We start from the raw sequence: 22,870 nt of genomic DNA on the forward strand, positions 1-22,870 counted from the left end.
ACAGCATAACATCCAAAAGGCAAACTGAGGTGAATGTAATTGTCATAGAAAATAATACAGATAACTCACTGACTGAATAGTCAGAGACTGAATTACTTTCTCAGCCCCAGAAGTGATCCCTCAAGCACAGGCCTGAATCACAGGCCTGGGGAAGCTTTCATCACCATGACTGTATACATTCTATGAGTAAAGGGCTTCAGGTTCCAGTGGTCTCAATCTAGCACTTTTCACAAACACATTTTATTAGTTGTAAAAAATTTAGTGGAAATCAGGCTACTGATTTTAAAATCAGTTAGATCTAACATCGCTTCCCACAGACAGCAAAGAGTTATTGTAATGCAGTTTACCTGTGTCTCACATGATTGTCACTACGTTAAAGATTATAATGCAGAGAGGTTAGCAACATTTTATAAAAGAATGAATTACTGCTACTTACCTTAGCACTTCCATTCTACCAGATGGCTTTGGTTCACTTTCACTAGTGCCTATCTAATTTTTCATAGATAGTTAATGCCACCCCAAACGCTGTACTGGAAATTTAGTCCAAATTTTCCTTCAGACCCCACCAAAATTTCCCATATGCATTCATGAGAATAACTAGCTACACCAATGCAAGCCACTTACCCTATATCTTGCACTACATGTAAGAGTGACAATGATCATTAGTTTGTTCCTGCTGAATAATGTGCCGTGAAATAGCTAGCCATTTTGTTATGTAAATCCATTCATGAAGATGAACTGCAGCAGTTCATATTCCCACTAGAGTTAGTCCTGCAAAATCTGACAGATATCACTTTATGTTTTGTTTGTACTATAACATTGTCTTTGAAACACACAGACTGGATAGCCAATATTTTGAAATGAAAGCTTAACTTCTGAAACGTACACTCAAAAAGAAAGGACAAAGAGTTTAGATGGCCACAGTTTAGATGGCCACATAGTCACTTATACTCAGGGCCCCAACTGTGATATTCCTTTTTTCACATACATATTTGATCCAGTCTGTGAAAGACTCCTTCTCAGTCTAAATTTTTAAAACTTAAATAAGAATATATTGGACTTATTGTTTGGTATAATACTATACTCTCTATACAATTCATGTAGCCCCATGAATGTCTTGTACAGTCTCTGCAGGGCATGGAAAGAAGGGAAGATGACAGGAACCCTGAGGAGTTTAGAAACAGTACAAGACCAAGAGAACTGGTTACTATGCACACATCTGTAAAGCTCTGCAGGGCAGAGGAACAAAGGAGGAGCTGGAATTTGTAGAGCTCTGAAATTTCACAGGACAGATAAACCCACAGGTTGCAGAGGGGCCAGTTATACTGAACTACTGCAAAGGGTCTCTAGAACTTCATGTACTAGAGGTAACTTGCAAAACATACATGCTTATCTGAGCTGTACACAATAGGGAAATACATAATCGTGGTGGAATGGGGAGCCTGCAGAGCTCCTGTTTTCTATATTGGCCCTATATTTAAAAGAAGGAAATTAACCAATAATGCTGTTACTTTTAACGTAAACATCTCCTGGCAAAATTTTATTGATCCAAGCCAAAAATTATTGAAAGGTTGTCGGTGCTAAGATTGCTACCTCTTACTGAAATGCAAATATGTTCACACAATGGAGTGTTCCAATTTAAGAAAACCTAAGCATTTTAAAAAGTCTGGAAATAAACAGTTTAAAGGAAGGAAGATAAATATTCACATATCCTCACAGTTCAGACATTGTCTGAAATAAACATGCATGTGTAAAAATAAAATCATATTGCACATTCCAAAAACAACCTTATTTCAGACTCCTAGTGTCTACCCACCTAACATTTAACAGGAAATGCTTATTGGAACAACAGTTTTAAGAAATCTCTGGTTGCAGATGAAAACACCCAACATTCTCCAAGTTTGTTTGACCCCCTTTCTCTTCTTCCTAGGTAATTTGGTAATGTACTAGCTTCATTTCATCAAAAGGGTATACTGTGGTCTGTGCCCTATTGAGTACTACAGGATTGGGTAAATGCTGTTAAGTATTTTCAGATTTCCCAGCACTGGTCTAACTCTGCTTCTACTGAGTTCAACACATGCTGGCTAGGCCAGTGCTGATCACTTCTGAAAAATCCACCTACAGGTTGTATCTTATATGGAACATTGAGACCCACATTAAAATGATCAACAGGAAACATGGGCATGGAGAGATACAGGGCTATATATTTCCAGGACATATAATTAAGGTGGAAGTAACAGATTTTGTTTTCAACCTCAGAATGGAATATTGGATGAAGAAAAATAGCGGTGTCTCTAGTCAGACCATGAAGGATGAGAGATAATATACTAGGGTCTTTTGGCCAAAATAGGACTGGCAAGAGTTTCAGTTTTGGATATGGAGAAAAATACGCAAAAGGTTGGTTTCTATGGCCAGCAATGAGCAGGTGAACTGAAGGATATTGGGTGGATGGTAAACAGGGGGAGCGTGCCAATGATTTTAAGGTTTGTAGTTTGTATACAAAATATACACAAGATAAAGGGTAAGTGTCAGAAGGCTTCTGATTAATAGCGTTAATGCGGGGCAGAGAAATGGTGCAGAATTTACACAAAATAAAAAAAGTCCCAATAAAAATTCTACACACACCTACAATCTTAACAATCTTAACACTACAACCTTTCAATAATTTTTGGCTTGAATCAATAAACATTTATCTAAGGGACTGTATGAACTGTGAGAACACTTGAATAGTTATCTACCTTATATTATTAATGGTTCATTTTCAGACCTTTACATGCTTGAGGGTTATTTAAAACTATAACCCTGTTTTAATTTTAATGTTAAGTAGCAATTGTAGCTTTAGGTAACAATTAATTTCTGTCTCTGTAGTGCAGCACACAATTTAGGAAAGCTCAAAGTATTTTTTGCTTTTTGAGGCAGAAATGTATTGCTCTTTCCCTGTCTCACTGGAAAGACCATGACATATACTAGCAGGGGAGGTTGCATCGCCTCTACATGCCTGTCCAAAACTAACACTTTGTGCTAAAGAGAGAAAAAAATTTAAAAGATTTCTCTGGATACTGATGCATGAATTGTATCAATCTACTCCAACCTAATGAAACACTCCCTTCCCAACTAGTTATGAAAGAAAGTAAAGCTCTAGTCAGTGTGATGGACTAATATCCATCATTATCATATGAAAATCATGGCAAAGCTAAAACACATTCTAAGCCTTTTCGTTTGGCTTCATTACCTCTGAGTTTGCATACTCTGCCTGCAAATGCTTGCACTCATCTTTCAGCTTCTCTGATTCTCTCTCACGCTCCAAAGTCATCTTGTCCATCAATGTCTGAACTTGAACCAGCTCCTTCTTGAGAACAGAAACATCCTCCACACCAGGTCTTTGCAACTGAAAGGCAGCATAACAATTATTACTACTTATAAGGATTTCTAATGCTGACAGTTATGGTTGCAGTATTGCTTCATATTCATTGCAAAAACTTCCAAATTCATTACAATTTCCTGCTGAAACTATCTTGGGTTATTTCCGGACCCTTTATTTTCAAACACATGTTCATCTTCATCAAAACAGAGAATGATATTATTTTTCAGTGTTTTTATTGTACAGATTGCTGTCGCACCCAAGGCCGCCCATCAGGGGTGGGACACAACAGCATTAGGCACTGTATTCCCACGCATAAAGACAGTATTCATGCCCTGAATACAAAAGAAAAGAACAGAGGAGGAGTGGAAAGAAAAGATAAATCATACAAGCAATGTGGCCAGGGTGGTAACCCCAGCCATACATTACAGAGAGAAGGTGGGTGAGGTAATTTCACTTATTGAACCAAGTTCTGTTGGAGAGAGCAAGAGAAGCTTTTGAGTTTACATGATGCACGCCTTCAGGTTTGGGAAATGTACTCACAATGTCACAGCTAGATATAAAATGGAATAATTTATTTAGCCTGGTAGTTAACACACATTTCCAGAGACCATTTAAGGTGAAGTGGGGAGGGAAGTTGGGAATTATAAATTATTGTAATAACCATAAATCCAATGTTGTGTTCAGTCCATGATTTTTCAGAATCTAGCAAAATTATAAATTCAGCAATGAACTCAGAAACACACTCCAAAAACATTGCCAAACTTGTCCATTTCATCCTCACCCATAACAATTTTACATTAAGCAGAAAACACTTTGCCCAAACCATGGGAACAGTCATCTTTACCAGGAAGGCTCCTCAATAATGCCAACCTCTTCAGACGCCCCCTTGAAAGAACAATTTCTGAATATATATTCATCATGAAACTAGTAATATACTTGAGAAATCATGGATGACATTTTCATCCTCTAGACAGATGACCTAAACATCTCCACAACTTCAACAACCAACTCCCATCCACTAAGCTTTCTCTAGAACAAATTATTCTCAATCTAGGGGCCGCTGAGCAGGCTTCACGGGGCCCATCAAGCAGAGCTGGCATTAGACTTGCTGGAATCCAGGGCAGAAAGCCAAAACCCCACAACTTGGGGCTGAAGCTCAGGTTGGCAAGCCCACCACCCATGGCTGAAACTGAAGCCTGAGCAACCATTGTCAGACAGATGCAAAACTGCAGACATATCTCCATTTGTACTATAATCAACACTCCCCACAATAAACCTTTCAAGGTCCCAATAACAACTATGTGGGTGAAGTGAGACAATCACTTTGCTCTCCAATTAACTTACACAGAACAACAATAGAAGACAAAAACCACAGCAACACCCAGGAGGGAACATTTTTCACAGAAGTGATCACTCTATATCTGACCTATCTGTCCTCATCCTCAGAAGAAACCTGGACAACACCTTCAAAGGACACATGCAGGAACTTAAATTCATAATTTTGCTAGCTACTAACATCATAGTCTGACTAGATATTTATGATTCATTACAACAATATATAACCCACTAAACACATCGACAGCTTCTCCCTCCCCATTAAGAGCAGTTAACAGGCCATTTCACCTGGAATGGTCCCTTGAAATATGTGTTAGCTATTTAGGATAAACAATCTGTTCTGCCTTATATTTAGCTGTGACACTTTAATAACATTTCCCAGACACGAAGAAGAGTTCTGTGTAGCAAAAACCTTGTCCCTCTCACCAACAGATGTTGGTCCAATAAAAGATATTACCTCACCCACTTTGTCTCATTAATACTTTGAGACCAACACAACAACAAAACCACTGCATACAGCCATACATAATGTTAGTTCTGTAGATGGATGGGTTGTTTACATGTTTGCTTTATATATTACCAAAAACTGTTTTAGGTGGACTTTTTTGGGGAAAAGTAGCAGTTGGAGCTAAAGTGGATGAGAGGAAGGGACTTTTGGTGTTGGATAGGGAACAGGAAAGAGAAAAAAAATAGGCAAGAGGGAGAGAGGAGAGGAAGAGGGAAAAGAGAAACAGAAGAACAATGGCCGGAAGAGTGAGGGTGGACAGCTGAAGGATTGCAGTGGCAGGAAGGAGTGGAAAGACACATGAAGAAAAACTACTAATCAATAGCAATACAGCAAAGGAAAAGAAAAATCCGGAGCCTAAGTTTTACAGCTGAGTGAATGATGACAGGAGGCTGGCAGGCTCCTCTTGACTACTTTGCTATCTGTTCTATGGAAGAAAGGCTGCTGAGTAGGATCCTCAGAGTATAATTGTGGGGGGAAAAAGGTTACTGGGAATACCTATTCTTTGCTATTTTGCCTCTGTGGAGACACACTTTTGGAATACATGTGCCCTGGGCAGCCAAGAGCAACAACAGTAACACCAGTGTAGACAAAGTGAAGAGACCTGCCAGACTTTTAACCATTACATCAGCAAGACCTGGGCAAAGCTGCTCTTTTGAATGCATTTGCCTGGTGACGGCAACAGTGAAAAACTTGGGGGAGGGGGAAAGGCTAATATAGACACACCCATTGAAGTAAACAACTACTGATCTATTCATAAGAGTATAATCTAACCATCAGTAAGATTTGCAAAATTAGGCCTAAACAAAACACATATGAGGATTCATATTCTGTTTATGAAAGTCCTTAAATGAGGGAAGCCACACAGATGTCTCTGAACATTGCACAAACTAGCATCATGTCATATATATATAACAATAATACAAATAACTGAATAAACAGAGCAGGAAGAATATATATTCCTTGACTGGAATAGATAGTTTAGAAGAGGGGATTTTCTGAACTCCTCTTGCTCTCCCAAATAAATCACTGTCCAAGTAAACAATTATAGTCTTTTTTACGATTATGTTTAGAATGAGCAAATGACTGAAAACCTTTCCTCCTAATATGGGAAAGGAATAAAATAAAGAAGGTAGTATGAATTACCAGTTCAGTCTTTAAATCTTCTATTATGGCTCGCTCTTTCTGTAGTTCTTGCATCAGGTTTGTCACTTTCTGCTCTGCACTTTCTCGAAGACTCATTTCCTCATCATACTTTGCCTTAATATCTAGTTAAGAATGAAGTTATGCAAAAGATCATTGATTCAGGTTTTAAATTAAGAGAAGAACAGACTGCATAATAATTGTGTATACTTACCCACAATTTCAGTGGCCAGTTGTGCAGCTTTTTGCTCAAACAGGTCTTTCATCTGCTTAATATTAAAATTTTCTACTTGGGTCTCTTCCAGTTTCTGTTCTAATGATTCTAGCTCAAAAAGAGTAATATTTATTGAAAAAACTAAAATCAGAGCATTACAAATGAGTAGTTCACCAAAGCTCACTTAACTTCAATTCACTTCAATAGAACTGTTCATATACTTAAAGTTAGAGCATGTGCTCAAGTGTTTTGCTGGAACAGGCCAGTGATCATAGTGTTTTGCAGGGTTGAACTCAGAATCTAGCTAATCGGTGGAAATCAGTTTATCCGTTTTGATCATTTTTATGCACTGCTGATTTCTGAGCCCTGAGGTGAAATCAGAAGTTATTTAATGAGGATCAGCCAGAGATTGCACATGTGTGTAAAAGCTGATATTCCATGAATGCCTCCATGCTAAAATAACATGGAACAAAAAAATTATAAACATGCAGATTTTTTTTTTAAAAAGTGTTTTCTTTGGCAGCAAGCACGAGAGACTGGCACTGAAGACAACACAATGAGCATTGACAATTGTTGTAATTCAAATGTCAACAATCACTCTGTCTCTCTCAGCACAAAGGCTGTTTAGATATTAACATTATTAAGGCCGTGTTCAAAAATCAAAACCATGATCAGAGGTACTTTTATGGTCATCATAATTTCACCTCCTTTATCCTAAAAATGATGGAACTAATCAACTTCTAATATTTCTTTACTCTAAAAATGCACAAAGCAACCTTATTGTGTCCTTATAGACTTATTGAAAAAAAAGTAGGCAAGAGAAGATGTTACATAATTGCACCATTGTTAGCCTTTCACTATAGGAAACAGTATTTTTATCAATAAGTTTCACTAAATTTTTCTAACACCCAGTATTGTAGTATTTCAGTGCAATATAGAAACATTGCTATTAAAATATTTCTCACCTGTAGATGCAGCAGTGGTCACTCCATCAGGTTTAGATTCCTTAATTAAGAAAAGGAAAAATGAAGAATAAATGTGTCACTAGATAGTAAAGGTAATAACTACAGTTTTAATAGAAGACATTTTCTAAGCATTTGAAAGAATTCCATATTTAAAGTCTCTAGAAAAGTTACGAAAATAGACAGGTGCTTCAATACTGCAAAACAATTTAGGACAGAAAAGGCCAAGAAGACTTTCCATCCTTTTGAATCACTTAACTATCATACTTATGCAGAACAGCAAAACTCCAATGTTAACTAGCTTTCTGTTACACTGAAATCTGCCTCTATACCATACATTTTGTTATATGCAGGATTTTGTAAAAGAGGACCAACAGCTAAGGAAGGAAAGTCAGATTTTCCCAAAAGTGTCAAGAAAAACTATTATTTAATTCTTTACCTAGAGCAAAATTTACTTCTAATGCCTATTTCCGAAGTTTGTAAAATTCAATACTGGAGTAACTCTATATATGAAAATAAATTCAAGCTCAATTGTTTCAGGAGGCAAGTTCAATAAGGTGCAAGAGGCTTCAGGTAACTTTACTTTGGCAGGCGTTTTTGAAGAAGGTCTTTAAGATTATACTGCACTGACATTTTCAGAAAAGCTTCGAAAGCAATACCTCACTGAAGCTTCCCAAATAGATGCAACAATGGTAAAGAGACATGTAAACTGAGCATGGTCTAAATAAGCATACTGAGAGGAAAAATCTGAGTGGAAATTAAAGGGCACGGGTGCTGAACAATCCTGGCACGTTTAACATCCCTTTAACCTTCAGCATATTTACAACTTCAGTATATGTACAACTGATTTTTAAAACCATGCCAGGAATCAAGTTATGAAATTGATTGAATTGGGCCACATGCCTTACAAATGATATTAATCTTCAATGTCAAAGTCAATAATAAACTGCATGTTTGTAAACCTGCTTCAAGTATTTTAAAGCAATTACTTGCTGCTGCTGCACTTTTTCTAATTCTTTCTTCAGCTCTTCTGAGTACCATCTTTCCTCCTAGACACAGGGGGAAAAGTATATTACTGACTCACAATAGAAGCAGCTAGCACATTTCACTATTTGAAACCATGAACTACATTCAAGTAAAATTAATTTCCAACCTTAAGTGAAGCTTGCAAGTCTTGGACTTCTTGTCGGAGTAGTGATATTTCATCGCTGAATAAAGATTCAGGAGTTGAGAAATGGTTAAATCTTGGTTCAATTTTATTAATTAAACTTATGTATGAGTAATAGTTCCGGTTCAGGTTTATTATTAATAAGCTGTATATGGGATGCCTCATATTTAATCAATGTCTTAATACAGTCCCACCTACATAATATTCTTTCAGGACAAGGTTACACTAGGGCTACATCCAAAATTCATTCCTGAGGTAATGTCCCTGTTTCACATAAACTAACTGATACGTCTCCCAATAATCAACAGTGCAGAGATTGAAGCACACCTACAATGGAGCATTCATAGGGTCATTATTCGAAGAAGCAGCACATTTCACAGTACTTGTGATGGGGGTATAACAGATCCCGCGATAAAACACATTTTTTAAAAGGCAACACACTCCAAATTGTACGGAGCATAACTGACCTCATGTTTAGACCATGAAAATAGATAGCTTCAACAACAATATAAAAAGAACACACAGAGAGAAGTGGCAATAAATGGCCTACTATTTTGAACAAATGGAGCAAATAGCTGTCATATGTTCTAAAAATAGCAAGATTTTTCACAACACTTTTCTGATGTGTTTTTAGCTCTCATTCTCTGAAAGAGATGTAACATCCTCTCTGTTTCTTAGAGTACATCTAGAGTGTGGGTTTTTTTGGGGGATACTGGAGGTATCCCAAAAAAACTACGCCACGTCCAGGGAACACATTTGCTCTTCCAATTTTTTTTTTTTTTTTTTTTTTTTGCAGAAGAGCAGACACGATCTTTTGGAATCCCTGTCTTCCTCGTTCCACAAGGAAGAAGGGATCTTCCTAAAGAGGGAGTTTTTCTGAAATTTGGCCCAGTTTAGATGTGCCAAATTTTGGAAAAACCTCTTTTGGAAAAAAAAAAAAAGCGGAAAAGGGTACGCAAAATGCAGAGTGCATTTTGCATACCTTTTTCCGCAAAAATGTTGTAGTCTAGGCATAGTCCTAGTCTCTGGATTAGAACATTAGATGCCACTTCCCTAGAAACAATCTGGCGCTTGAACAGTTGCATAATTAATTTCAGGTGTAACTGACCCTAATAATTTTTAATAACTTTTTTTTTTGCTACATTAAAACCACAATCAGGTATGAAGATAAATTCATTGCTAACAAATTGTCCTTATCACACTTTGAGAATGCTTAAATTAAAAACAGTTGATTGCCTATCACGTTTTACTTAATTTTTTGTTTGTATTTGGGGTGTAGGAGATCCCCAAAGGTTTTGCAATGTAGAACTTTTATTTTTCCCAGTGACTAACATTTAGGTGGTCTAACTGACCCCATTACCTTTATAGTGACTCATTTGGGGGAGTTCGGGGGGAATTTGGCTACACAAAAACCACAACAGGTAAGATAAAACCAATGTTGAAAGATTGTTGAAAATGTTTATTTACATTTTCATGTGCAATGAGGTCTGACAGACAGACCCCAAAACAGTAGAAGGGTTAAATATGCAAATAAATTGATTTAGACTTATATCCTGTGTTACTGGACTATATCAACTAAAGTAAGAGAATTTTAGAATTGCACGATAATATATTAAAATGTTTAGTTGTGTTATACTCCATGTTATTAAAAGTGTAGGTTAGTTCTTCTTTTACCATATAATATCAAGGAGCAATGCTAGGAGACAGTATGCTATCTCATTTGTACTGAAATATGCAGCCATATAATATTTAACCCAAGCAGCAATTCAATGTCCTCAACAGTTATACCAAGTTCAGGCAATGTGCTGAGGTTTAAAACCCTAAAGCTTGCAACTCTCAAATTTCATTCTAAACTCTTACATCCCTAATTAGAATGTCGGGTTTCAACCGTTTAAATGGTTAACTGATAAGCATTCATATCTTCGCCAGCACCCATCAGCTACCAGCCCTGCTCCCAGGGAGCCAGCTGCCACCCTGCGCTGCAGACTCTGCAATATAAGGCTTATACTGCAGAACCCACCGCACAGCTGGCTCCCCAGAAGCAGGGCCAGCAGCCGGGAGCTAGCATGCACTGGGAGCTGGCCTGGCTGGCTTCCGAACTCAATGTGGGGCGAGTTACAGTTGGTGACTGGAAAAGAAGTGTGTTAGAAAAGTGGTGCTCTGATTGAGCCTCAAGTGAAGGACTGAAGGACAGAAAAACGACAAAGAAATGTGAATATGAAAAAGTGAGTGAAGCTTTGTTCTTATGGTTCACACAGCAAAGGGATAAGGGCATGCCTATCACAGGCCCAATCCTGCAAGAGAAAGCTCTGATTTTCCAAAAGGAATTTAATGAAGGGGAACCTGATTTCACGGCTAGTGTAGGCTGGCTTGATCACTGGAAAAAATAATACGGGTTAAGGCAGCTCAGTATATGTGGCGAAAAATTATCAGCAAATCCCGAAGGATTTCTGAAATTTAAAGCAAAATTTCATTGTCTTATCGACAATGAAGGATTATCAGGTGAGCAGATATTTAACTGTGAAGAGACAGACTTAAACTATAAAATGCTGCCTTCAAAAACTCTAGCTTCCCGGGCTGAAGCTTCAGCTCCTAGTTATAAATGAAGTAAAGAAAGAATGACGATTCTAGCCTGTAGTAATGCTACTGGTAACCACAAACTAAGACTCATATTTATTGGAAAGGCAAAAAAACCACGAGCTTTCAAAAACCTAGCACGTACTGCTCTACCAGTTTTGTATAAGAATCAGAGGACTGCATGGATGGATTCAGAAATTTTCCGAGGCTGTTTTTTCAATGCATTTGTTCCTTCAGTAGAACAATTTTTGAAATTGCTAAACCTACCGAGGAAAGCAATCGTCATTGATAATGCACCATCCCATTCTCGTGAGGATGAACTGAGCAGCAGGGATATTAGAGTAATTTATCTTCCTCCTAACATCACCTCATTGTGTCAGCCTACGGACCAGGGTGTGCTTGAAGCATTAAAGAAAAAATATCGTCGTAAGCTTTTAACTACACTCATTGAGGCAATAGATGATGGAAATGGTATGCTAGGTAAGCTAAGGACAGTGAACCTAAAAGATGTTATTTATTGGATCGCACAATCACGGAAAGAGATTGAACCACAAACTCTGGCAAGATCATGGAGAAAGTTACTTTCGGAAGACAAAAATATACAAGAAATGGAACAAGAAAATAGTGATAACCTGCTACCTCTGTTACAACAAATTCCAGGCTGTGAAAAAGTGAATGATGATGATATACAGGAATGGATGGAGAAAGACAAGCAACAAGAACTGACTGACCATGACATAATAGCTCTGGTGAATCGGTATGACAAAGACAAAACAGAGAAAATGAGTCATAGCGAAGGGGTCAAGGCTCTCGAGGTGGCACTGGCTTATGTTGAACAACAAGGGGAGGCAACTGCTAGTGATGTTATGTTATTGAGACGCTGGAGCGACCTCGCCGCAAGGAAGAGAAACAAAGCTGGGAAACAAACTTCAATCACTAATTATTTTAAAGAATATCTTTTGTGTTTTGCCATTCTCATACTGAATGTTCTGTACTCTATTATGTTAGTTGTACTGTAGAATAATTATTAATAAACCTGATTTCATACTTTTTTCCATATTATCCGACATTTTCGTTAATCCGACCATCTATCAGTCCCGTTTAGGTCAGATAATCGAGACTCTACTGTATTGGTATGCAGTGGCAATCTGAGGCCCCAGTCATTATTAAAACATGATAAAAACACTGTACAACAATTCAGGGTCACTAAATAGAAAAAAGAATCTCCAATATCAGGGGTGGACAAGATGCAGCCAGCCCTTTATATCTTGGAAATGCCCAAATAAGAAGGGAACCCCCTTTAATTCCAGCAAAAGATACCACCTCCAGATCAACAGCATTAAAGGAAATCAAATCAATAATATCAAAATGTGAACCCAATTTTCATCTTTTACCAGGCCTGTATCAGCTAACATAGTATTTAACTAACATTTTAATTGTTTTTAGAAATGGGGCATCAAAATTTAAATACTTCACTACATAATTAAGATTAGTAAATGCTTAAATGTAATTAGAAAAACTTAACCCTGAAAGAAAACTATATGCACAAATTAATATTGTTCTACCTTTTTGATGAAGAATGCCCTTCTCCTCCATGACTTGAATCGATGCCAGATTCATGAACTGCTTCATAGTGCTTGAAAAGTTCTTCAGCAGATCCATGAGATTTCATACACAGAGGACAAATAAAGCCCTATTATAAAGGAAAGAAAATTCAACAGTAATTTTTGTCTTTTCCCATCTTTTCATCATAAATCAAGAGATTCACTGGTACCAATTAATAGAAAAAATAAAATGTAAGAGAGTAGTTATCTTAAAATATAACATTTAACTAATTCTCTGACATTATAAAGTAGAGAAGACTAGAAAAGGATAAAATAAACACCCTATTTCACTATGTTGTGTTGCTTTAGAGTAAAACGGTACCCTATTGCTAAATTGAATTCCTAGGACTAGTACACAGAATTATAATAAATTAGAAGAAACAATATAGCATCAAAGGACTCCGTCATTATTTTAAATGTTTCAAGAAAGGATGTGTTTAAAAGGCACTTTCACAAAGTTTTTTTGTTTAAGAGAGTTCTGTTACTTTCAAAGATTTTTCCTAACATGGAGATCTTTCAAGAACCACATTCATAGTAATGAGACTGAATAAAAACACTGCAGAGAAGAGCCAACCACAGACTCCAGTCAGCAGGGTCAGAAGCAGCCAACGATGGGGCTGCTGCACTGGGGGAGAGAGTAAAATGGGGCCCTGACAAGGTCATGCCCCCAATAATCCTCTGGACACAGAGCCGTGAAGGAGAAAGGGGGCACTAAGATTTAGATGCAGCCAGTCTCCCCACCTCCTTCTTATGTGAGCTTGGGAGAACACAGCAGAGAAGAGCCAACCAGAAACAACAGCCAGCAGAAGCAAAAGCAGACAATGCAGGGATCTAGGGATATTCAGAGAACTTTCTGAGATGGGGACCATCTACTACTCTGTTTGTACAGCATAACAGACCTCCCACTTGGTTAGGCGTTAGGTGCTACCAGAACAAACATGTTAATAATAAATAATAAATATAATAATGACAATGGCTTACTAGCCAGACATGTGTTTGAATCTGCAATGCTAATACTAGGAAAAATGTCTCTGTGTCTTGCAAAAGTGAGCAAATCAACTAACAGAGGGGTAGCCGTGTTAGTCTGAATCTGCAAAAGCGACGAGGAGTCCTGTGGCACCTTATAGACTAACTGAAGTGTAGGAGCATAAGCTTTCGTGGGCAAAGACCCACTTCGTCAGATGCATGACATGCATCTGACGAAGTGGGTCTTTGCCCACGAAAGCTTATGCTCCTACACTTCAGTTAGTCTATAAGGTGCCACAGGACTCCTCGTCGCTTTTGCAAATCAACTAAGTCAGTGATGGACAACTACCTCATGCAAATCAGACCTGTTTAGTCTAAAGAATTTGACAACAACCTTTTAAAATCAAGATGATCCACTGTAAATTCATGCAGCCTTGCTCTCCTTAGAATGTCTCCCTCCCACTGCCTCAGGCTTGTCTATACTCAAGTTAAATGATTGTCATGATGTGCCCTGGAACAAACATTAGTGGTCTGCCCAGACTAACCTGTGGCAGACAAGTTAAAATACCTCAATCTAACTGACAATCTATTAACTCCATGTAAAAAACAACAAGCTAGACAAACCTTGTGTGTGCTTGGTAAGATGTGACGCAGAGGCCCATTTGTGGTTACTATTCTGTGTACTCCTGGGGAAATTCTGTGGCACTGTGCACCCACAGAAAATGCCTGGTACCTCCCTCCCGAATTTCTGTGCTTCCCTGCACATTCGTCCTGGTTCACTCTGTGCCTCCGACCGAGGTCACAAACAATCACTTCTCCAGGTCCTTCTTCCTCATGAATTAAAGAGGATCCATAGTAGAGGAGATGGAGGGCAGGTAGTAGAAGAGAGGTAGGGACCATACATTCCAAAGAACTCCAGTTCCAGGAAAATAACCTCCTTTTTCAAATGATAGTCCCTATTATATTCCAGGATGGGGGCAGAGCAGAGACAGCATCACTCACTCCCCCGCCCCCAGTCCCTAATTGGCCTGGCAGCGGAGGAGCAGCAGGGCCCCTGCGGACCGGATCTACCTGCTTAGCAGGCCGGATCCGGCCCGCGGAGGCCCTTTTTCCCATCCCTGATGTAGCAAGATATCCATTTAGAGAATCTCTAGATACAGATGTTGTGTCCTCTGACTCTCTTTGCTATGGTGAAAAAACTGCTTTTTGAATTTGATTGGTTTGGTTCACCATATTTAAAAGGTCCATGCTTGTTGATCATCAAGGAAAATGTATTCTTGGATCTTCAGCAAAAGTGTGCAATGTCAGGAAAAACATAGGCAAGTGAATGGATTGGTTACAATGAAATTCCACATCTATTTCAGGGATAAATGTGGAAGGTAGTTACAAAGAAACCTTAGAATCACAGAGTTGGAAGAGACCTCAGGAGGTCATCCAGATCAACTCCCTCCTAAAATCATCCCAGCCAGGACTTTGTCAAGCCAGGACATGACCACCACCTCCCTAGGTAACTCATTCCAGTGTTTCACCACCCTCCTAGTGAAATAGTTTTTCCTAATATCCTACCCAGACCATGCCCACTGCAACTTGAGACCATTGCTCTCATTCTGTCATCGGTCACCACTGAGAACAGCCTCTCTCCATCCTCTTTGGAACCCCCCTTCAGGTAGTTGAAGGCTTCTATCAAATCCCCCCTCACTCTTCTCTTCTGTAGACAAAATAAGCCCAAATCCCTCAGCCTCGCCTTATAAGTCATGTGTTCCAGCCCCCTAATCATCTTTGTGGCACTCTGCTGGTCTCTCTCCAATGCATCCACATCCTTTCTGTAATGGGGGGCCTAGAATTGGATGCAGTACTCCAGATGTGGCCTCACTAATGCCAAATAAAGGGGAATAATCACTTCCATAGATCTGCTGGCAATGCTCCTAGAGTGTATGGAGGGTCTGCTATAATGCCTCCCAATTTGTCAACTGTCATGGAATGGACTAGGCCTAGAAGCCTTCAGCTTCATCCTGCCTCGGAAAAGAGCAAAGGAGAGGTCTTCCAGGTGACCTAGAATGGCTGCCAGGGAAGCCCATCGGGGGCAGGGCCATGCAAAAGGAGCAGCAGAGACAGAGCAATCAGTTGCTGCCTAGAGCAGGAAGAGGGAAAACTGGGTTCCTAGCTTGCTGGGAGAGCAACAGGACCATGGACAGCTCAGCTCAAACAAGATTACAGGTGGCTACAGAAGACTGGGATGGGAGGAAGTGAAGGAGCTCCTGGCTGGTTGTGGGGCTGGACGAGGACTGAACCAGAGCCTAGTCAGATCAAGCAAGGGTACTGTGATAGGCCCAGCTGGTCTGATTAGAGGATGCACCCAGAGAGGGTTGCCAAAAAGAACATATCAACTGAGGGTGCCATGCTGGGCCCCTATTAGGCTATTACAGGAGGGCAGTGTCTCCCAGGAGAAAACTACCACCAGAAGTTATAGACTATTTATCCTGGAAGCGGTTTTCCTTGTTCCACCTGCAGCTAATGTGCAAAACTCAGCAAGAGAGCTGAGTTAGTGAAAATCCACCAAAGAAACCATCAGACTAGGGAAAGAAAGAATGCTTGTGAGAGGTGCAAACCCCATTATACCACTCCTTGCTGATGTGACAGCTACAAGAAAGGTGACTTTCATGGAAGAGAGGTTCACTGAACAAGTAGGAAAAGCTCTCTGAGAATGAGATTCAGGTCCCAATGGGGAGGGACCTTCTGAGTAGGCAGGAGAGTTCTTATTAAGTCTTTCCAAAATCTATTGGTTAGTTGGTGGGTGTTAGAAAATTAAGTAGCCCTGAGCAGATGGGATGTTATGAACTGACCGCCACTAAGTGTACTCACGAGGAGCTGATAGACAGATCTTCTGTCTTTAAAGACAGAATACAGTTAAGATTAGCAAAAACTGCCTTAGTCTCTGGTAGGATGCTTCTCTGTTGCATCCAAGATGAGAAATGTTTCCATTTAGTAAGGTAACATTTCCGTGTGGAGTCTTTTCTACTGTGAGACAGGATGTCTCACATGGCTACGCTGACTACACAATACAGAAAATTCAGGACAGTCCCGAATTTCAATTTCCTGTCCCAGTGCCCCCATAAACACTGAAAATGTCCCAGAAACAGCAGCGCAGCTAGAAGCTGTTCCGCACTACTGTTTCCCCTCCCTCTCCCTCAGGGGAACACAGATGTGCAGGGACCTTCTGTCATGGTCATGAGAGATGGCCAGCAGCCTGGGGACTAAGGAGCTAACTGTTCCTAGCCAGGTAGCAGTCAGCCAATAGAAATGCAGATAGGGATTTTCAAACCGAGACAAAGGAATTTTGGGGTTTTCCCTCCTTTGTCTCTGGGCCAGTTTGCTCTAGATACTGAGGGAGACAGAAGACGTATCTCTCCAAAAAAAGACTCTTCATAATATGTAAGTAGGGTAAAGTTTAGATAAATCCATTAATTTAGATCAGTGGTCCCCAACCTTTTGGGGCTGCCGGGCGCCTGGGGGCGGGGCCACTCACTTTTGCGCGTATGGGGGCAGGGCCACTCACTGGCCACATGACTGGGGGCGGGGCCAAGCATGCGCCACACGCCCGAGGCCGGCAGCGGCATGTGCAGCGATCCCGGGCAGGGACTGCCCAGGTTCCGCGGGGCCAGGGCCGGCAAGGGCACGCGCAGCGCACCCAGGGCCGGGGCCGGCCATGCGCCCGGGGCTGGCACCTGCCGCACACCCGGGGGCGGGGCCAGCCCAGGTTGCTCCGCGGGCGCATGTAAAGGGCCCGGCTGGCGCCATGGCGCCTGTGGGCACCAGGTTGGAGACCACGGGTTTAGATAAATGAAAAGATCACATAATTAGCTTTGCCTTTAATGATTAGTTTATGAGCTAAACTGCACATTGTGTACTAAATATTGTCAAGTTTAGCTGGTATCTTCAAATATAATCACCAAAATAGTGTGTACAGAATGCATATACAACTTAAAATGGCATTTACCTTCTAATAACCCAACTGTCATACGTTATTTGACTTGTAAAATAAAACACATCTGATTTAATGAAGGCCAGGGTAATTGACTAGTCTATTGATTTACTTAGTGAATTAGACTACTTATAAAAGACTGGATGGAAACTATTTAATTTATTAAAGTCCAGATAATAAAAGTAAGGTATTTGTTTATCACATTATGTTCCCAAAATCAGCACATCAGATAGTGGATTCAGTAGTTGTACTAAATGAGTATTTAGTTGAAAAAGATCTTCTCCTCTTGTGATTCTTCTCTTGAAAGCAAACATTTACACCCAACTACCATCCTAATTTGCCAGAAAATTTTGATTTTAAAAATCAATTTTAATCAATTTGTACTTATTTTTACAAAGAGAAGTGGATTCTCATTTGATGGCAACCATTAAAACATATTGATCTGCAACTAAATATAGCCTTTACATTACATATGGGGCTGGGCTGTTTGGTTTGTTTATTGTTTTGACTAATTACAAGGACATACGTTTATATGCTTACTTTACATTTATTCAGATTCTTAAATTTTACATAGTTAAAATAGTGAATGATACATTTCTTATTTACTAGATGATTAATTTTTACTTGCTATTCATATTAAGCTCTATTTGTATGGAAATTAAATTAAAATGCACAAAACCAACATTTCAGTATTTTAAAATTATTATTACATCAAACTACTTTCAGTGTGGCAAACAAATAAGAAAAAATTATCAAAGCAAGTTTTACATTTAAAATAAACAGTCTTGCTAAAAAATGGAAGTATTAACTGTAGTTACTGAACTTATTTTTTCTGATCACCCAGTGCTTCAAGATTTCAGGTGCAACAGAACATCCTTTCTCAGTTTTTAATCACAGATCAGAAAAGGGGAAACAAGATTTCTTGCATTTTCAGCTCCCCATTTGTTTCTTGACTTTATATGATTTAGTCATCACTCTGAAAAGAAAATATTCTCTCAGCACCTGCAAAAAAGGTTACTGCTGTTAAGCAGGTGTAGAGCTGCAACAAACTCTAGTCCCAGGTGCTTAGCTAGTGACTTCCATCAGTGCAATGGCTTAACTTGCTTGAAAGCTCAGTCACAAACACGTACTGCTTAATACTAGTTTTGATATTTTAATAGATACGTTTAAACCTTAACATAAGCATCCATTTCAAATTTTATGCTTTCAATATTTTTGGAAGTGAACCCTGTTTAATTTAAATTAAAAAAAATCTAAATCTTTTATTTTATCCACCCTGCTACTTGCTTTCTAAATTATTCCAAATTCCCAACATTCATTTCCATGGTTCTAGTACACTCAGTAATAGATCTGAAGTTTGACTTAAAATGTAGGGTTCATAAGAAAGACACACACACCTCAACTGGGCCGCTGCTAATTGCAGAGCAGTGAAGTGCATTCCCAAGGCTTCGGATATAGTGTGCTCCAGCACCCACTGGGGATCCCTTATTCCCATTCCTGCCAACCCTGGGAGGCAGGGAGAAGTGATCCCCAGCAGGCTACAGGGAAGTTTTGGGCCTGTTTTCTACTCACTGCCATCATAGTGCACACTGCAAGAGAGCTCCAGAAGATGCAGTCCGACAGGAGGAGAGTAAATGCCAGAGAACAGAGCAAGAACCAAGAGGCTGCCTTTCAGGTGGGAACAGCAGGACTTCCAGATAAGCCCCAGTGATGGGGGCAAAACCCCCAATATCATAGCTGCAAGAAGTCACCTCCTGCCTGTCAGCTTTGCTGCCTACTCTGGGTAAGCATTGTGCAGCAGGAAAAAGCTAGAGTGACACTGGCGCTGGAGGAGGAGGAAGGGGGCATGTATTCAGTAATGACACTTGTGGTATATTGTGCTGACTGCCTGCAGCACTAGCTCCTCTGTCACCAGGAACTGCAGGATACATTCAGAGGACTTACAGTTCCTGAGTCAAGTTGGGGCTATGTGTACATAGGAAACCAATAGGATGACTCAGACCCTAAATGCCAGATTAACATGGGCTTGGACCCTACATTCTGCAGGGTCTTGGAACCGTGAGTTCGAGCCCTAGGTTAGCACATTTGCAGAATAGATGCAAGAGGAGCTTCGCTTGAGCCTAGACTCAGTCATGGGCTTAAATTGTGGTGTAAACAGAGCAAAGACTAATTTTCATAAAATTGTCTCTTTTGTATATTTGGAGAGAGGAGTAATAACCAAACCATATCTCGTACAATAGCTATAATATTCCTCCTGAAACATTTACCACTGGATAAATATATTTAAAAATGTACGCAATATTTTAACTCCCTAAAGACAACCAAGGAAATCTCAAATAGATTTGACATTTCTTCATTCCATGTTTACACATCCAGTAAAGATTCCATTTGCCATTAAGCATGCAATGTTTTGGCATTGGAAACTCTTAAAAACTCCTGTAGCTGATATTTCTACACAGTCTGGGATTTGCTCTTTGGACAGAGGGAAAAGAATCCCAAAGAAGTTGAGTAAAAGATAGGGATGTTAAAAATCCTGTATTAGGGTAGCCATGTAACTACTGAAAATCTCAGCGATTACGCAGCTACCCGTGCTGTGGGCTCTACAGTAGAAAGCTTAGAGGCTCCAGCAAAGCCTTCCCAGGACTGGGGCCGCGAGGCTCTTGCCCACCCAACTCCCAGAAAAGAGGCTTTGCTGCTCTGTAACCCGGTGACAGTGAAGCCGCCTCCCCTGGAGCAGTTATTTGGTTGTTCTCTAAGGGTATGTCTACACTTGCACCCTCTTTTGAGAGAGGGGATGTAAATATAGACATTTGAAACTGCAAATGAAGATGAGATTTAAATATCCTACACTTTATTTGCATAATTGCGTCCAGCCGCTATTTCAAAATAGCGCTATTTCAAAATAACAGGCGCTGTTTAGACACAGTTATTTCGAGAGAAAACCCTTCTTTCAAAATAACCCTTATTCCTAATAAAATGAGATTTAGCAGTTATTTTGAATGGGTTTTCTCTCAAAATAACTGCGTCTAAACAGAGCCTGTTATTTTGAAATAGCGCTATTTCGAAATAGCAGGCGGACGCGATTATGCAAATGAAGTGCGGGACATTTAAATCCCGGCTTCATTTGCAATTTCGAATGTCTACATTTGCATCCCTCTATCGAAAGAGCGTGCAAGTATAGACATACCCTTGCATCCCTAGTAAAGGATGGTGCTTGTAATGCCTAAACTTCACCAAATGCAGTTGTCTCCATGGAAACAGTACAAGCTACCTAATCAGCTTTAGAAAGAAGTCTTACCACAAGATCTCTAACAGAAAATCCTGCCTAAATGTATAGCCAAATTTTTCAGACAGTTGAAATTCAGCAGTGATTACCTAGTTGAATTTCCAGGTGTTCTGTCATCCTCTCAACTAGTAGCCATTTGAAATAACTAAAATATCAGATTCATTTAAAGATATAAAATATGTAAAATAACTAAAATATCAGATTCACTTATCTGCTTCAATTACCTTTGGTAAATGAAACAGCCAATCATTCATTCATTTTCTGATATAGCTGTAAAACTAATCTGAAGTTTTCAAAATAAATCACATACAGTGTATATCTTCAAAAAATGAAACCTACACCTCTCTGAGTTGTAAAGAATTTGTATTAAGGTTATGACAATCAACAAGAACGTACTTTTATGTAGAAAACCATGATTAAATTGAGTCTTCCTGACTAGTGCTTTAACTCATGATTTAAATCAATCTGATATAAATCCAATCCACCCTGCCACCATGGGTCAGCCAAAAGTCCACCTTGCCCATTATCCTGCCATCCAACAGTGGCCAATGCCAGGTGCTTCAAAAGGACTGAACCGAATAGGGCAATCATCAAGTAATCCATCCCTGTCATCTAGTCCCAGCATCTGAGGCTATGGCTAAACTGCCGGAGGGGAGGGGGGTTCGGAACAAGATATGCAAATTATGCTCACATCTGCATATCATCTTTCGATTCTTTTTGCAGAAGAGATTTTGCAGATATTTAGCCCTGTGTAGATGGGACCAAATGTCGGGGAAAAAACTTCTTTTGCAAGACCCCTTATTCCTCATAAATCGAGGTTTGCAGGGTCTTGCAAAAGAGGGTTTTTTTCTGACATTTGGCCCCGTCAACACGGGACCAAATACCGGCAAAACCTCTCCTGCAAAAAGAATCGGAAGCGAGCTTGATTTGCATATCTTCTTCCGAAAAACCTGCACTGTAGCCGTAGCCAGACAGAGGCATAAGAACTTCCAGGGCATGGGGTTGCATCCCTGACCTCCTCACCTAATAATCACTGATGAACCTATCCTCTATAAACTTATCCAATTCTTTTTTTAATCCAATTTTAGTTATGGCCTTCACAACACCACCCTGGCAATGAGTTCCACAGGCAGACTGAATTGTGTGAAGAAGTATTTCCGTTTCGTTTCGTTTCGTTTGTTGCCTGCTCCCTATCAGTTTAATTGGGTGATCCCTGGTTCATGTGCTATAGAAATGAGTAACACTTCTCTATTCACTATCTCCTCACCATTTACGATTCTTAAGACCTCTATCGTATTCCCCCCTCAGTCACCTCTTTTCTAAGCTGACCAGTTGTAGCCAGACACGAACCCCATCTTGTTTCCCGCCCCCCCCGCCAGAGAGCAAGAGAAAGGCAGTCAGCCTTTGATGCCCTGGGAACGCAGGTGTGCTGCCTGTCCCTGACTCTACCATAAACAGAAACCAGACAGTAAATGGGCTAGCTGACGACCCGGGGCCTCCCATTGCCCTGATCGCTAGTACCAGTAATTGACACGCCTGCACTGTCCCAGAAGAGGAATCTTCGCCCATCATATACCAGAGGTGCCCATTGTCTTCATTTTCCCAGGTGTGAATTATGCTTTGCACCCTTTGTGGGAAACTTGGTGTTCAAAGCCATTTTTCCTAATTGGCCACTTGAGACCAGGAAGACGCCTACGTGACCCAAGGGGTATAAAGAGGGCTTAGTAGCCCACCCCATTTGAGCTCCAATCATCTATATCTGCT

General features: G+C 39.9%; 1 protein-coding gene across 3 annotated transcripts in view; it reads right to left on the minus strand.

The window, feature by feature from the left end:
• EEA1 (early endosome antigen 1) overlaps positions 1–22,870 on the minus strand; it is a 125,935-nt gene that overhangs the window by 69,086 nt on the left and 33,979 nt on the right. For all 3 annotated transcript variants that reach the window (XM_075933130.1, XM_075933133.1, XM_075933141.1), the window contains 7 exons: positions 12,834–12,961; positions 8,677–8,731; positions 8,513–8,572; positions 7,527–7,566; positions 6,562–6,669; positions 6,351–6,472; positions 3,233–3,388 (listed from right to left, as the gene is read on the minus strand). In XM_075933130.1, coding sequence (XP_075789245.1) covers positions 3,233–3,388; positions 6,351–6,472; positions 6,562–6,669; positions 7,527–7,566; positions 8,513–8,572; positions 8,677–8,731; positions 12,834–12,961 — 669 coding nt within the window. The remainder of the gene's footprint in view (positions 1–3,232; positions 3,389–6,350; positions 6,473–6,561; positions 6,670–7,526; positions 7,567–8,512; positions 8,573–8,676; positions 8,732–12,833; positions 12,962–22,870) is intronic.

This window comes from Pelodiscus sinensis, chromosome 1 (genome assembly GCF_049634645.1).
Source record: "Pelodiscus sinensis isolate JC-2024 chromosome 1, ASM4963464v1, whole genome shotgun sequence".
In the NCBI taxonomy this organism is placed as follows: Eukaryota; Metazoa; Chordata; order Testudines; family Trionychidae; genus Pelodiscus; species Pelodiscus sinensis.